We start from the raw sequence: 16,132 nt of genomic DNA, 5'->3' as shown, positions 1-16,132 counted from the left end.
CCAGAATTTATCAGCATTTTTACATCTCCTCAACAATTCAGTTTTATTAGAGAAGGAGGTAGAATTATTGTAATTCAGTTAGATTAAGTCCCTCTTTATAAATAAATAGTTCTAATTAAATTTTCAAAATAAGAACTTACAGTAATAGTATCAACAACTTTAATTTTGAATAGTACATAGTACTGCTTATCCGATATCAGGGTGCATTTGCTAAGCTCTTTGTCATGCGATAACCATAAAAAATACCAATTTAGATCCTATGGGATAACATCTAAATTAAGATGAAGCAATAGAAATACAAGTGATTATCTAAGAAGGATCCCCAACCACTTCTTGTTCTTTTACCTACAGGAAAAAATTCTCCCGCAAGAGAGAGTTAGGGGAAGATTAGCCCAAAAGAAAATGAAAACCCTGAACTTTCTACACAGATAAAGATGCAAAATAGATGTACTGTGTGCTATCAATCATTACACCTTTACAATAGGTCAAAAGACTGTTCTAAGTAAAATAAAATAAAAAGAGAAAAGCAAAAGTGGGAAATGATCCTCAGTCAATGTTTATATACTGGTTAAATCAGAAACAATATACCAGAAAGAAATTACTTTTACCTGGTGTGGAGTACTTTATAGTATAAATTCTTATTTTGCTGAGAATTGTATTTAGGATGAAGGAGAATAATAGTTATATCTATCTCAAATTTTGCAAATAGTTACAGTCCTAATACTATATCCTGAAAATTTCAGATCTCCTTTATTTCCCTGTAAAAGCATATTTTGCAGTGCAAGCATCAAAATGCCACCAACTGTTAGTGTTCTAAAAATAAAGTTCAGTATTTTATCCTGCAAAGATTTTATACATTAGTACTAACTGGAGACTGAAGTATCCACCTGAATTCTGTCAAGAATGTTGGTAGGCCGTGTGCCAAGGGGAAAGGCACTCTGAGGTGGCATTTGAAGCAGAGCTAGGTTGTTATCTCTGATAGTTTTTAACCTCTCTGAGCCTTAGTTTCCTCCTCTGATAGTGAGGATATAATATTATCTGCCATCCTACTTCCCTGGGGAATTTTGAGGATCAGAATGAGATAATGTATCTGAAAATTCATTATCATCTATAAAACAGTATGTGAGTACTTATTATTACCTCAGTAGATATTCATGGAGAACCTAATATAAGAATAACATATTAAGTAATATGAAAGCAGAGGAAAAGAAATGGATCTTGTCTTTAAGAAGAAAGAGAAACCCTGAAACAATAACAACTAGGAGGAGGGAGAAGGGAAGAAGAAGAGAAAGGGAGGGGGAGGAGGTGGAGGACAAAGGAGAAAGAGACATGACCAACATATTTTATTGTTTTGCTCAGAGCCATATTTGATAGTGTCTTTTGGTCTTCAATATAGGGGTCCTAGAAAAGTAAAAAGGTGTTACCATAACTCTCAATGTTCTTCCCTCTACTTTCATGGTGATCAAAGTTAATATTTTATTTTATTTTATTTATTATTTTTAATTAATTTTTATTGGTGTATGGTTGCCTTACAATATTGTGTTAGCCTCCACTGCACAACAAAATGAATCAGCCATACACATACAGATATCCCCTCCCTTTTGGACTTCCCTCCCATTTAGGTTACCACAGTGCAAAGTTAATATTTTAAAGAAAGGTTAAATGTATGAATTATTTTATTTAATCCTCACAAAACCCCTCAAGGCAGGTATTATTAATCTTCCTTTACGAATTAGGGAATCAAAGCTCAACACATTTAAAGTTATTTGTCCAAAGACCCACACCCGGATCTTCTGACTCCAGGTCTAGTGCTTTGAATTTCCATTTACTGAAGCAATTTCTTCTAACCTCTCTGGGTCTTCCAGAAAAATATTATTCCTAATCCTACCTGAACATTGACAGTTGTGTAATAGCCCAAACTGGAAACAAGCCAAATGTTCACCACTGCATGAATGGACAACCACAAAAGACCCTGAATAGCAAAGCCATCTTGAGAAAGAAAGACAAAGTTAGAGGCATCATGCTTCCTGATTTCAAACTATATTACAAAGCTATAGTAATCAAAACAGTATGATATTGGCATAAAAACGGACACAAAGATCTTTGGAACAGAATAGAGAGCCCAGAAATAAACACAGTTATGGTCAATTAATTTATGAAAGAGGAGCCAAGAATACACAATGGGGAAAGGACTGTCTCTTCAATAAATAGTGCTGGGAAAATTGGACAGCCACACACTGGATCACTAGCTTATACCACAAAAATTAACTCAAAATGGATTAGAGGGCTTCCCTGGTGGTGCAGTGGTTGGGGGTCTGCCTGCCGATGCAGGGGACACGGGTTCGTGCCCCGGTCCGGGAGGATCCCACACGCTGCAGAGAAGCTGGGCCTGTGAGCCATGGCCGCTGAGCCTGCGCGTCCGAGCCTGTGCTCCACAACGGGAGAGGCCACAGCAGTGAGAGGCCCGTGTACCGCAAAAAAAAAAAAAAAAAAAAAAAAAAAAAAGGATTAGAGACTTGAATGTAAGACATGAAACCATATAAATCCTAGAAGAAAACAGGCAATAAGCCCCTTGACAGTAGTCTAGGTGATCGTTTGTACGGATTTGACATGAAAAGCAAAGGTAACAAAAGTAAAAATAAACAAGTGATACTACATCAAACAAAAACCTTCTGCACAGCAAAGGAAACCATCAGCAAAATGAATAGGCAACCTACTGAATGGGAGAAAATATTTGCAAATTGTTTATCTAAGGGGTCAACATCCAAAATATATAAAGAACTCATACAACTCAATAGCAAAAAAAAATAACAATCTAATTTTAAAATGGTTAGAAGATCTGAACAGACTTTTTTCCAAAGAAGATATACAAATGACCAACAGACACATGAAAGGATGCCCAACATCACTAATTATTATGGAAATTCAAATCAAAACCACAGTGAAGTATCACCTCATACCTATTAGAATGGCTGTTATTAAAAAGATGAATAACAAGTGTTGGCAGAGATATGGAGAAGCGAGAAGCCTTGTGCACTGTTACCAATAATGTGAATTGGTGAAACCACTGTGAAAAACAGTATGGAGGTTCCTCAAAAAATTAAAATAGAACTATCATACAATCCAGCAATTCCACTCTGGGTATTCATTAAGAAATAGAAGCACTAATTTGAAAAGATATTTGCAACCCCATGTTCATTGCCGCATTATATACAATAGCTAAGATGTGGAAACAACCTAAGTGTTCATCAATGGATGAATGGATAAACAAAATATGGCAATTATGTTATTCAGCCATAGAAGAGTGAAATCTTGCCATTTGCAACAACATGGATAGACCTTGAGGACATTATGCTAAGTGAAATAAGTCAGACAGAGAAAGACAAATACCACATGATCTCATAGACACAGAGAACAGTTGGAGGATGCCAGAGGCAGCAGGTGGGGGTGATGAAATGTGTGAAAGGAGTCAAAAGGTATAAACTTCCAGTTATAAAATAAGTGAGTCATGGGGATGTAATGTACAGCATTGTGACTATAGTTAATAATATGGTATTATAGTTGCTAAGAGAGTAAATCTTAAAAGTCCTCATCACAGAAGAAAACTCTGTAACTATGTATGGTGATGGATGTTAACTAAACTTATTGTGGCGCCAATTTCACATGTTCAAATATCAAATCGTTATGTTGTACACCTGTAACTAATATAATGTTGCATGTCAATTATACCTCAATTTTAAAAAATACATGAATGGACAAATTGAGGTATAGCCATACAAGGAAAATAACTTAGCAATAATAAAGAACCATTGATTGCACAACAACATAGTTGAATCTCAGAATAATTATGCAGAGTGAAAAAAAGCAGGCAAAAAGAATATATATGGTTTGATCCATTTATATAAAATTCTAGAAAATGCAAACTAATGTATAGTGACAGAAAGTAGATTCGTGATTGCTTGGGGGTGTGAGAAGAGAGGGAGGGCAGGTTTACAAAGAGGTACAAAGAAATTTTTGGAGTGGATGGAAATGTTGTTATTTTAACTGTGGTGATGAATACATGTATCTAAACTGATCAAATTGTACACTTTAAACATGAACAGTTTAGTATATCAATAAATAAATCAAGCTGGAGGAGGGAGACAATTAAAGAAAAATTTATTGTTGTTTTATTTTCCTATAGAATGATCTGTGATTCTTTCAAAGAGCAGCCTATGTTGTCCATAATTCAAGAGAGTTCATTTAATTAGGTCAGTTTAATAATTTCTCAATTTGACTTGTAAGTGGTTTTTACAACACTGACACCTTCATTTTAAAATCAGTACACTTTACAAAAAGCTGAGGAGAGTGTTATGATTCTTTCTCAGTAGGTAGCCTACCTGTCTGCAATATCTTTGCAGAATTTCTAAAAGGAATAAACTTTTCTCATTGTACCCAGAATTTTATTGAGCTTTGGAGTTGCAAGAAATGGAGAATTACTCGTAGGCTATTTTAAAGAAAGAAAGTCTACTGTAAAGCTACACTTAGACTAAAACTGGAACTGGATTTCAAACTGGAAAGTCAGCAGGATCTGAGGCAACTCTAAGAATTAGCTGTCTTTTCAGTCTTTCTTTTTTTTTTTTTTTTTTTTTTTTTTTTTTTACTTTTTATTTTATATTGGAGTATAGCCGATTAACAATGTTGTGATAGTTTCAGATGCACAGCAAAGGGACTCGGCTATACATATGCATGTACCCATTCTCCCCCAAACTCCCCTCCCATCCAGGCTGCCACATAACATTGAGCAGAGTCCCCTGTGCTATATAGTAGGTCCACTGGTTATCCATTTTTTTTAAGTTTATTTATTTATTTTTTTAATTAGTTTCTGCTTTATAACAAAGTGAATCAGTCATACATATACATCTGTTCCCACATCCCTTCCCTCATGCATCTCCCTCCCTCCCACCCTCCCCATCCCACCCCTCCAGGCGGTCACAAAGCACCGAGCTGATCTCCCTGTGCTCTGCGGCTGCTTCCCACTATCTATCTACCTTACGTTTGGTAGTGTATACACGTCCATGCCTCTCTTTCGCCTTGTCACAGCCCACCCTTCCCCCTCCCCATATCCTCAAGTCCATTCTCAAGTAGGTCTGCGTCTTCATTCCCGTTTTGCCCCTAGGTTCTTCATGACATTTTTTTTTTAAATTCCATATATATGTGTTAGCATACGGTATTTGTCTTTCTCTTTCTGACTAACTTCACTCTGTATGACAGACTCTGGGTCTATCCACCTCATTACAAATAGCTCAGTTTCATTTCTTTTTATGGCTGAGTAATATTCCATTGTATATATGTGCCACATCTTCTTTATCCATTCATCCGATGATGGACACTTAGGTTGTTTCCAGCTCCGGGCTATTGTGAATAGAGCTGCAATGAACATTTTGGTACATGTCTCTTTTTGAATTATGGTTTTCTCAGGGTATATGCCCAGTAGTGGGATTGCTGGGTCATATGGTAGTTCTATTTGTAGTTTTTTAAGGAACCTCCATACCGTTCTCCATAGTGGCTGTACCAATTCACATTCCCACCAGCAGTGCAAGAGTGTTCCCTTTTCTCCACACCCTCTCCAGCATTTATTGTTTCTAGATTCCTTGATGATGGCCATTCTGACTGGTGTGAGATGATATCTCATTGTAGTTTTGATTTGCATTTCTCTAATGATTAATGATGTTGAGCATTCTTTCATGTGTTTGTTGGCACTCTGTATATCTTCTTTGGAGAAATGCCTATTTAAGTCTTCTGCCCATTTTTGGATTGGGTTGTCTGTTTTTTTGCTATTGAGCTGCATGAGCTGTTTATAAATTTTGGAGATTAATCCTTTGTCAGTTGCTTCATTTGCAAATATTTTCTCCCATTCTGAGGGTTGTCTTTTGGTCTTCTTTATGGTTTCCTTTGCTGTGCAAAAGCTTTGAAGTTTCATTAGGTCCCATTTGTTTATCTTTGTTTTTATTTCCATTTCTCTAGGAGGTGGGTCCAAAAGGATCTTGCTGTGATTTATGTCATAGAGTGTTCTACCTATGTTTTCCTCTAAGAGTTTGATAGTTTCTGGCCTTACATTTAAGTCTTTAATCCATTTTGAGCTTATTTTTGTGTATGGTGCTAGGGAATGATCTAATCTCAAACTTTTACATGTCCCTGTCCAGTTTTCCCAGCACCACTTATTGAAGAGGCTGTCCTTTCTCCACTGTACATTCCTGCCTCCTTTATCAAAGATAAGTTGGCCATATGTGCGTGGGTTTATCTCTGGGCTTTCTATCCTGATCCACTGATCTATCTTTCTGTTTTTATGCCAGTACCAGACTGTCTTAATTACTGTAGCTTTGTAGTAGAGTCTGAAGTCAGGGAGCCTGATTCCTCCAGCTCCGTTTTTCGTTCTCAAGATTGCTTTAGCTATTCGGGGCCTTTTGTTTTTCCAAACAAATTTTGAAATTTTTTGTTCTAGTTCTGTGAAAAATGCCATTGGTAGTTTGATAGGGATTGCATTGAATCTGTAGATTGCTTTCGGTAGTAGAGTCATTTTCACAATATTGATTCTTCCAATCCAGGAGCATGGTATATCTCTCCATCTATTTGTATCATCTTTAATTTCTTTCATCAGTGTCTTATAGTTTTCTGCATACAGGTCTTTTGTCTCCTTAGGTAGGTTTATTCCTAGATATTTTATTCTTTTTGTTGCGATGGTAAATGGGAGTGTTTTCTTGATTTCATTTTCAGATTTTTCATCATTAGTGTATAGGAATGCCAGAGATTTCTGTACATTAATTTTATATCCTGCTACTTTACCAAATTCATTGATTAGCTCTAGTAGTTTTTCGGTAGCATCTTTAGGATTCTCTATGTATAGTATCATGTCATCTGCAAACAGTGACAGCTTTACTTCTTCTTTTCCAATTTGGATTCCTTTTATTTCCTTTTCTTCTCTGATTGCTGTGGCTAAAACTTCCAAAACTAAGTTGAATAAGAGTGGTGAGAGTGGGCAGCCTTGTCTTGTTCCTGATCTTAGTGGAAATGGTTTCAGTTTTTCACCATTGAGGACAATGTTGGCTGTGGGTTTGTCATATATGGCCTTTATTATGTTGAGGAAAGATCCCTCTATACCTACTTTCTGCAGGGTTTTTATCATAAATGGGTGTTGAATTTTGTCGAAAGCTTTCTCTGCATCTATTGAGATGATCATATGGTTTTTCTCCTTCAACTTGTTAATATGGTGTATTACACTGATTGATTTGCGTATATTGAAGAATCCTTGCATTCCTGGGATAAACCCCACTTGATCATGGTGTATGATCCTTTTAATGTGCTGTTGGATTCTGTTTGCTAGTATTTTGTTGAGGATTTTTGCATCTATGTTCATCAGTGATATTGGCCTGTAGTTTTCTTTCTTTGTGACATCCTTGCCTGGTTTTGGTATCAAGGTGATGTCGGCCTCGTAGAATGAGTTTGGGAGTGTTCCTCCCTCTGCTATATTTTGGAAGAGTTTGAGAAGGATAGGTGTTAGCTCTTCTCTAAATGTTTGATAGAATTCACCTGTGAAGCCATCTGGTCCTGGGCTTTTGTTTGATGGAAGATTTTTAATCACAGTTTCAATTTCAGTGCTTGTGATTGGTCTATTCATATTTTCTATTTCTTCCTGAGTCAGTCTTGGCAGGTTGTGCATTTCTAAGAATGTGTCCATTTCTTCCAGGTTGTCCATTTTATTGGAATAGAGTTGCTTATAGTAATCTCTCATAATCTTTTGTATTTCTGCAGTGTCAGTTGTTACTTCTCCTTTTTCATTTCTAATTCTATTGATTTGAGTCTTCTCCCTTTTTTTCTTGATGAGTCTGGCTAATGGTTTGTCAATTTTGTTTATCTTCTCAAAGAACCAGCTTTTAGTTTGGTTGATCTTTGCTATCGTTTCCTTCATTTCTTTTTCATTTATTTCTGATCTGATCTTTATGATTTCTTTCCTTCTGCTAGCTTTGGGGTATTTTTGTTCTTCTTTCTCTAATTGCTTTAGGTGCAGGGTCAGGTTGTTTACTCGAAATGCTTCCTGTTTCTTAAGGTGGGATTGTATTGCTATAAACTTCCCCCTTAGAACTGCTTTTGCTGCATCCCATAGGTTTTGGGTCGTCGTGTCTCCATTGTCATTTGTTTCTAGGTATTTTTTAATTTCCTCTTTGATTTCTTCAGTGATCACTTCGTTATTGAGTAGTGTATTGTTTAGCCTCCATGTGTTTGTATTTTTTACACATCTTTTCCTGTAATTGATGTCTAGTCTCATAGCATTGTGGTCGGAGAAGATACTTGATACAATTTCAATTTTCTTAAAATTACCGAGGCTTGATTTGTGACCCAAGATATGATCTATCCTGGAGAATGTTCCATGAGCACTTGAGAAAAATGTGTATTCTGTTGTTTTTGGATGGAATGTCCTATAAATATCAACTAAGTCCATCTCGTTTAATGTATCATTTAAAGCTTGTGTTTCCTTATTTATTTTCATTTTGGATGATCTGTCCATTGGTGAAAGTGGGGTGTTAAAGTCCCCTACTATGAGTGTGTTACTGTCGATTTCCCCTTTTATGGCTGTTAGTATTTGCCTTATGTATTGAGGTGCTCCTATGTTGGGTGCATAAATATTTACAATTGTTATATCTTCTTCTTGGATCGATCCCTTTATCGTTATGTAGTGTCCTTCCTTGTCTCTTCTAATAGTCTTTATTTTAAAGTCTATTTTGTCTGATATAAGAATTGCTACTCCAGCTTTCTTTTGATTTCCATTTGCATGGAATATCTTTTTCCATCCCTTTACTTTCAATCTGTATGTGTCTCTAGGTCTGAAGTGGGTCTCTTGTAGACAGCATATATATGGGTCTTGTTTTTGTATCCATTCAGCCACTCTGTGTCTTTTGGTGGGAGCATTTAGTCCATTTACATTTAAGGTAATTATTGATATGTATGTTCCTATTCCCATTTCCTTAATTGCTTTGGGTTCGTTATTGTAGGTATATTCCTTCTGTTGTGTTTCTTGCCTAGAGAAGTTCCTTTAGCATTTGTTGTAAAGCTGGTTTGGTGGTGCTGAACTCTCTCAGCTTTTGCTTGTCTGTAAAGGTTTTAATTTCTCCATCAAATCTGAATGAGATCCTTGCTGGGTAGAGTAATCTAGGTTGCAGGTTTCTCTCCTTCATCACTTTAATTATGTCCTGCCACTCCCTTCTGGCTTGTAGGGTTTCTGCTGAGAGATCAGCTGTTAACCTTATGGGGATTCCCTTGTGTGTTATTTGTTGTTTTTGCCTTGCTGCTTTTAATATGATTTCTTTGTGTTTAATTTTTGACAGTTTGATTAATATGTGTCTTGGTGTATTTCTCCTTGGATTTATTCTGTATGGGACTCTCTGTGCCTCCTGGACTTGATTAACTATTTCCTTTCCCAAATTAGGGAAGTTTTCAACTATAATCTCTTCAAATATTTTCTCAGTCCCTTTCTTTTTCTCTTCTTCTTCTGGAACCCCTATAATTCGAATGTTGGTGCGTTTAATGTTGTCCCAGAGATCTCTGAGACTCTCCTCTGTTCTTTTCATTCTTTTTTCTTTATTTTGCTCTGCATCAGTTATTTCCACTATTTTATCTTCCACCTCACTTATCCGTTCTTCTGCCTCAGTTATTCTGCTATTGATCCCATCTAGAGTATTTTTCATTTCATTTATTGTGTTTTTAATCGATGCTTGATTCATCTTTAGTTCTTCTAGGTCCTTGTTAACTGTTTCTTGCATGTTGTCTATTCTATTTCCAAGATTATGGATCATGGAAATAGAATCTTGGATCAGCTTTACTATCATTATTCTGAACTCTTTTTCAGGTAGACTGCCTATTACCTCTTCATTTGTTAGGTCTGGTAGGTGTTTATCTTGCTCCTTCACCTGCTGTGTGTTTTTCTGCCTTCTCATTTTGCTTATGTTACTGTGTTTGGGGTCTCCTTTTTGCCGGCTGCAGATTCGTAGTTCCCGTTGTTTTTGGTGTCTGACCCCAGTGGCTAAGGTTGTTTCAGTAGGTTGTGTAGGCTTCCTGGTGGGGGGGACTAATTCCTGTGCTCTGGTGGTTGAGGCTCGATCTTGTCTTTCTGGTGGACAGGTCCACGTCTGGTGGTGTGTTTTGGGGTGCCTATGGCCTTATTATGTTTTTAGGTAGCCTCTCTGCTAATGGGTGGGGTTGTGTTCCTGCCTTGCTAGTTGCTTGGCATAGGGTGACCTGCACTGTAGCTTGCTGGTCGTTGACTGAAGCTGGGTGCTGGTGTTGGGATGGAGATCTCTGGGAGATTTTCGCTGCTTGATATTATGTGGAGCTGGGAGGTCTCTTGTGGACCCGTGTCCTGAAGTTGGCTCTCCCACTTCAGAGGCACAGCACTGGCTCCTGGCTGCAGCACCAAGAGCCTTTCATCCACCCGGCTCAGAGTAACAGGGAGAAAAAGTAGAAAGAAAGAATTAGTAGAAGAAAGAAAGAGAGAGGGAAAGAAAGGAAGAAGGGAAGAAAGGAAGGAAGGAAGGAAGGAAGAAAGAAAGGAGGGAGGGAGGGAGGGAGGAAGGATGGAAAGAAAGAAGGAAAGAAAGGAGGGAGGGAGGGAGAAAGGAAAGGAAGAAAGACAGGAGGGAGGGAGGAAGGAAAGAAAAAGAAAGTGGAAAGAAGAAGGGTGGGAGGGAGGAAAGAAAAAGAAAGAAGGAAAGGAGGAGCGGAGGGAGGGAGGGAGGAAGGGAGAGTAGGAAAAAAAGAAAGAGCAGGTAAAGTAAAATAGAATAAAGTATGAAATATAGTAGCGTTATTAAAATTAGAAAGTAATTATTGAAAAAAAAAAAAAAAAACGGACCGATAGAACCCTGAGACATATGGTGGAAGCAAAGCTATACAGAGAGAATCTTACACAGAAGATTACACATACACATTCACAAAAAGAGAGCAGGGGGAAAAATCAAAAATCTTGCTCTCCAAGTCCACCTCCTCAATTTGGGATAATTCGTTGTAAAAAGAGGAAAAGGGCGAGAAGTCTGAAATCTTGCTCTCTAAGTCCACCTCCTTAATTTGGAATAATTCGTTGTAAAAAGAGGAAAAGGGGGGAAAGTCTTAAATCTTGTCCTCAAAGTCCACTTCCTCAATTTGGGATGATTCGCTGTCCATTCATGCACTCCACAGACGCAGGGCACATCAAATGGACCGTGGAGCTTTAATCCGCTGCCTCCGAGGCTGCACAGAGAGATTTCCCTGCCTCTGCTCTCACAGCTCCCGGGTCTCAGCCTTGGACCTGGCCCCGCCTCTGCGCGTAGGTCGCCGGAGGGCGTCTGTTCTTCGCTCAGACAGGACGGGTTTAAAGGAGCCGCTGATTCGGGGGCTCTGGCTCACTCAGGCAGAGGGGAGGGAGGGGCGCGCAGTGTGGGGCGGGCCTGCGGCGGCAGAGGCCGGCGTGACGTTGCAGCAGCCCGTGGCGCTCCGTGCGCTTTCCCGGAAAAGCCGTCCCCGGGTCTCGGGGACCCCAGCAGTGGCGGGGTGCACAGGCCCCCCGGAAGGCGGGGCGGACAGTGACCCGCGCTCGCACACAGGCCCCGCGGCGGCGGCGGCAGCGGCGGCGGCGGCGGCGGCGGCGGGCCGTTTTCAGTCTTTCTTGTGGGCAGCATGCTCTCTCTCTTTCTTTTTCTTTCTACATGTCTACTCTATTGTCTTCCCTCTACCCATTGTTTTATTCTCTCTTTTTATCTTGCTGTACCTAAAATATCTTCCGTTTGCCCTTCCGGATCCACTCTTCAGCCTTCTGCACAGTGCTCTCTTTCCTGGAAGCCTGGCCCTTACAGATTATATCAACAGAATGAGGTCAGTGTATTTATTCTCCTGGCTCCCTCTCTGCAAGGTTACTTTAGGCAGACTGTATCCCTTAACCACAGACCACGGCTCCTCTCAAGATGACTCACTCTACACAACTCTCCCCTTCCAACCACTTCTTTCCTTTGTCCCTTCAGGTCTAGGGGTGGTAATAGCTCCCTTGCTACTTAGATTGGGTTCCTTCACTATCTCTGTGGTTCCCCGACACCCTGCACACACATTTGTCATTAGTTCCTTTGCAGATAAACTCTCCTCACCTTATCCTCATTTGCACGTCATGTTTTTTGTTAGGCTCCTGAGTTACATACTTGTTTCTCTTTTGTTTTTGTTTTTGTTTTTGATCTTACGCCTTCTCCTTCAGTTCACCATGTTCCACCATGGCTCTAGTTCTGCCATTTCCTGACATTCTCTGTATTTGCTAATTCCAATATTTAAGTGAGAAAATCTGAGACAATTGACTCAATTTTTTTGTTTTGTTTTGTTTTTCATGCCAGGCTGCATGGGAAGACACAGGCTAGCGTAAAGACTGGCAGCTCTTAGGACAGACGCTTGTCCCTGGGCCACACACCTGGGGAAGGGAAGTATGAAAGAGAACAGTAACAAAGTACAGATTGCTCTGTCATCAGGAACCATGAGTGAGATAATTTCTCTTAGAAAGTACTTTGAGTATGGCAAGTACTATAATTGAAATGAAAAAAATTAGGGATGAATAAAATATTCTTGTTATTCTTAACCATGCTAACATTTGGTAATATACTAATATCCATTCTCCTATGGCCTTATCACATTAAACTTGCTTGTTCTCATCATTTATGATGATGACCTTGAGGAATCCAAGACTTGAGGTTTATTGAAATCACAGTCTCAATAAGATAGCATAGGCAGCTGAAGTATCAGAAGTAATATAAGCTTTAAAGCCAAATAAGCTTGGATCAAACCCCTAAAGCTGCTACTTATTCGCTTTATTACTCTAAACTCCCATTTCCTCATCTGTAAATTAAGTATACTTATATCTACCTTATAGAGTTGTTGCAGATTAATGAGAGCATATCTAAAGCATAAAACATAGTACTAGATACTCAGTAAATGGTAGTTATTATGCTCTCATATGCTTGTTTTAATTATTCACAGCAAAAGTTTTTGGCTTAATTTAGAAAAAAAATTTTAAAGGGAGGGGAAAAGAAAAAAGAAAGCAGTTTATTACTCTTTTCCCTATCTTGCCCTACTTAGCTGCAGGTGCCTAAGATCTTCTAACTTGGTGAGTTCAGTCACACCGAATTTCAGAGTCAATCCATATCATGCCTAATAATATATTGGAAATACCATTTCCACCAGCAGATGAGTCTGAAATCAATCTTGCTTTGAAAACATATCCTATATACCTACTGTATACCTTTTCCTCAACTCTCATTGTTTTGACAGTCTGCAGAATTTTTAATTTGATTGCTGATTTGCATTATTTCTTCCCTTAGGATCAGTATCCTAACTTGAACCTGGCCTGGCTGTCTGGGGCTCAGAAAAAAAATCTGCTTAGTGTAGTGCTTGGCAGTCCCTTCTCCCTGGAGCTGACCCAAACTCTGTATCCCTAGCTGATGGCTAGGGACCTTCTACAAACTGGAAAGATCCTACTAACCCTACTTCTATCATATGACCAGAACCAGTTTGGCAAATAGGTTTCATATAAGGTAACAGCACTTTACTGGTAGTCACTGCCTGGAGCACTGTGTCGGGTAGTAGAGGGCTCTTTCTGGTGGGAGAGAGAACCATAACTGACAAAGAAAGTCTGCCTTGGGGGCCAGGATGGGGGATGTAAAAGAGAAAGGTTGGTGGTGCCACACATCAGCCAGCCTTGGCTCAGAGATTCCTACTGCTTGATCCCCGTACTAGGTTAGAGTCCTTATGCATTAATGCCAGCCATTAAACCTGAAGTTTTTCACATGTTTTTGAACACTGTGATTTGGACTGTGGTTATCCTCATGGTCATGGCCATTCTAGCCATTAGGTGGCTGTGACTGATAGTCATGGTTCTTCTCAAGGCAGAAGAGCCCACTCTACATAACCTCTCCCTTTAGACCTAGGGTGGTTGTAAGGTTTCTCACTGTTAGAAACCCTGGGTTACTTCACTATCATTTGCGGTTCCCCTGCATTCCACCTATCCCTTTATAAATGGTCTCTCCTCAAGTTATCCTATTTTGAGTGTGCCATTTGTTTCCTGTTGGTACCCTTATTAGCACGAGTACTTACTATGTACCAGGCACTGAAGATATAACAGTAAACAGTGATTAAAATTCCCACTTTCTGGAAATTACATTCTAGCCAGTTTCAAAATACCTTATAGTCAGGCCTGCATAAGTTATAGCCTTGCCTGTTTGAAATTCATATGCCTGTCTTGTTATGAGTCACGATTAAGGAAGTGCACACATGTGCCTGCAAGTATATTTTTGTGTAAACCCCTATAATTAAGACCTTAGGAAACCCTAAGGGTAGGAACTCTCAGACTTCCTCAGATCTCTCATGTGTTGCCTTCATTTATTAAACAAATATTTATTAAGAGCCCAAGCTCTCAATACATGTAAGTTGCCTGTTACTATGTTCTAGGTATGCTGCAAGCTGAGAGATGGATGGTGGGTAGGGAAAAGGAGGGTACAAAGATGCATAGGATACGTTGTGTGAGAAACAGACTCATAAACAATCACTGCACAATGTTAAAAGACTATAATAGAGGTTTGTGAGAGGTGCTGTAAGGGTGTAGAGGAGAGAATGACTTAATTCATTTGGGAAATTGGGAAAGCCTTCTCGGAGGTGATGTTGATGTTTGGTCTGAGCTTGGATGGATGAGTAATACTCTGCCAGAAAGAGGAAAAGGGAAGGATGTTTAGGGAGAGGAAAGGAGTTTTGAAAGGTATTGAAGATGTGTCAGGAAATGACAAATAGTTTGCTTTGCAATGTAGACTACCACATTGGGGATGGTGGCAAGGAATGAGACTGCAAAAGGAATGCAGGGTCCAGATTTTGAAGGGGAATTGTGTATGAAGAATTTGGAATTTATTCTAGTAAGTAGTGGGAAACTCTTTAATTTTAAACAAAGGAGCGAAACAATCAGATTTATGTTTTAGAAAGAAAATTGGGGGAGTTGGGGATATGGAAAAAGATTAAAAACACATAGACAGGGCTTCCCTGGTGGCACAGTGGTTAAGAATCCACCTGCCAATGCAAGGGACACGGGTTGAGCCCTGGTCTGGGAAGATCCCACAAGCCACTGAGCAACTAAGCCCATGTGCCACAACTGCTGAGCCTGTGCTCTAGACCCCTTGAGCCACAACTACTGAGCCCGTTCACCACAACTACTGAAGCCCTTGCGCCTAGAGCCCGTGCTCTGTAATAAGAGAAGCCACTACAGTGAGACGCCCACACACTGCAACGAAGAGTAGCCCCCGCTCTCCACAACTAGAGAAAGCCCGTGCAACAACGAAGACCCAACACAACCAAAAAATAAATGAAATAAATTTTTTAAAAAAACCACATAGACATAGACTTTTATTGCAACAGTGTAAGAGAGAAATGTTGAAGGCCTAAACTAAAACAATGACGATGGGAATGGAGAGGTGAGGGGTGGTGAATTTCACTGATACTTAGAAGGTAGAATCAAAAGGTTCTAATGACTTATTAGATGTGGATGAAGATGGAAAGGGAGGAGACCAAGATGATGCAAATGTATGGAAGACCAGTCACTAATCTGATAAAACTAATTTGTTAAAAAGAGAAATTGAAATCTGTCTTGCCAAATGAGAAGTCAACAAGAAGCAAGCTGATTATGTTGCAGAAGCTGAAAAACTTCAGGAATTGGAGGTATCTGATATATCAGAAGCTGAGAGGTGAGCTGAAAACAGGTGAGTAGGTTGATAATTCTAATGTACAATGAGCGCTAGACCCACAGATCCTCTCTGTCCCCTTGGCAGAGTCAACAAGCATCCCTTGTCCACTCTAGCAATATCTTCTTGAACTAGAAAGGTCTTGAGGTCAGAGATATGAGGCAAGGTGGAGGGCCCAGATGAGACATAAAAAGAGGGTTAAGTGAGTCTGCCAAATCCTGAGATTGCCCCCTTCCCACTCAACTCCTGGAACGTTAGTACCCAGTCAGAGGGTCCCCAGGCAGATGCCTCTGAGCAACCTCTCCCCCTATGGAAATGCCAGCTAGGCAACAAGCCTCTCTCATACACAGTAAACTTACAATCAGTTCTTT

The 16,132-nt window shown here is 39.5% G+C and overlaps 1 protein-coding gene across 4 annotated transcripts in view; it reads left to right on the top strand.

Moving 5' to 3' along the window:
* LOC308619842 (uncharacterized protein) overlaps positions 1-16,132 on the top strand; it is a 63,668-nt gene that overhangs the window by 20,369 nt on the left and 27,167 nt on the right. For 3 of the 4 annotated variants that reach the window (XM_081239059.1, XM_081239058.1, XM_081239060.1), the window contains one exon: positions 15,651-15,779. The exons of the other annotated variant lie outside the window; for it this stretch is intronic. In XM_081239059.1, the coding sequence (XP_081095185.1) occupies positions 15,651-15,779 (129 nt within the window). The remainder of the gene's footprint in view (positions 1-15,650; positions 15,780-16,132) is intronic. 4 annotated transcript variants of the gene reach the window in all.

This window comes from Mesoplodon bidens (genome assembly GCF_964165515.1).
Source record: "Mesoplodon bidens genome assembly, chromosome: 1".
Classification (NCBI taxonomy): domain Eukaryota; kingdom Metazoa; phylum Chordata; class Mammalia; order Artiodactyla; family Ziphiidae; genus Mesoplodon; species Mesoplodon bidens.
Note: the sequence above shows the minus strand (reverse complement) of the source record. Positions and strands in the feature narration are given on the sequence as shown.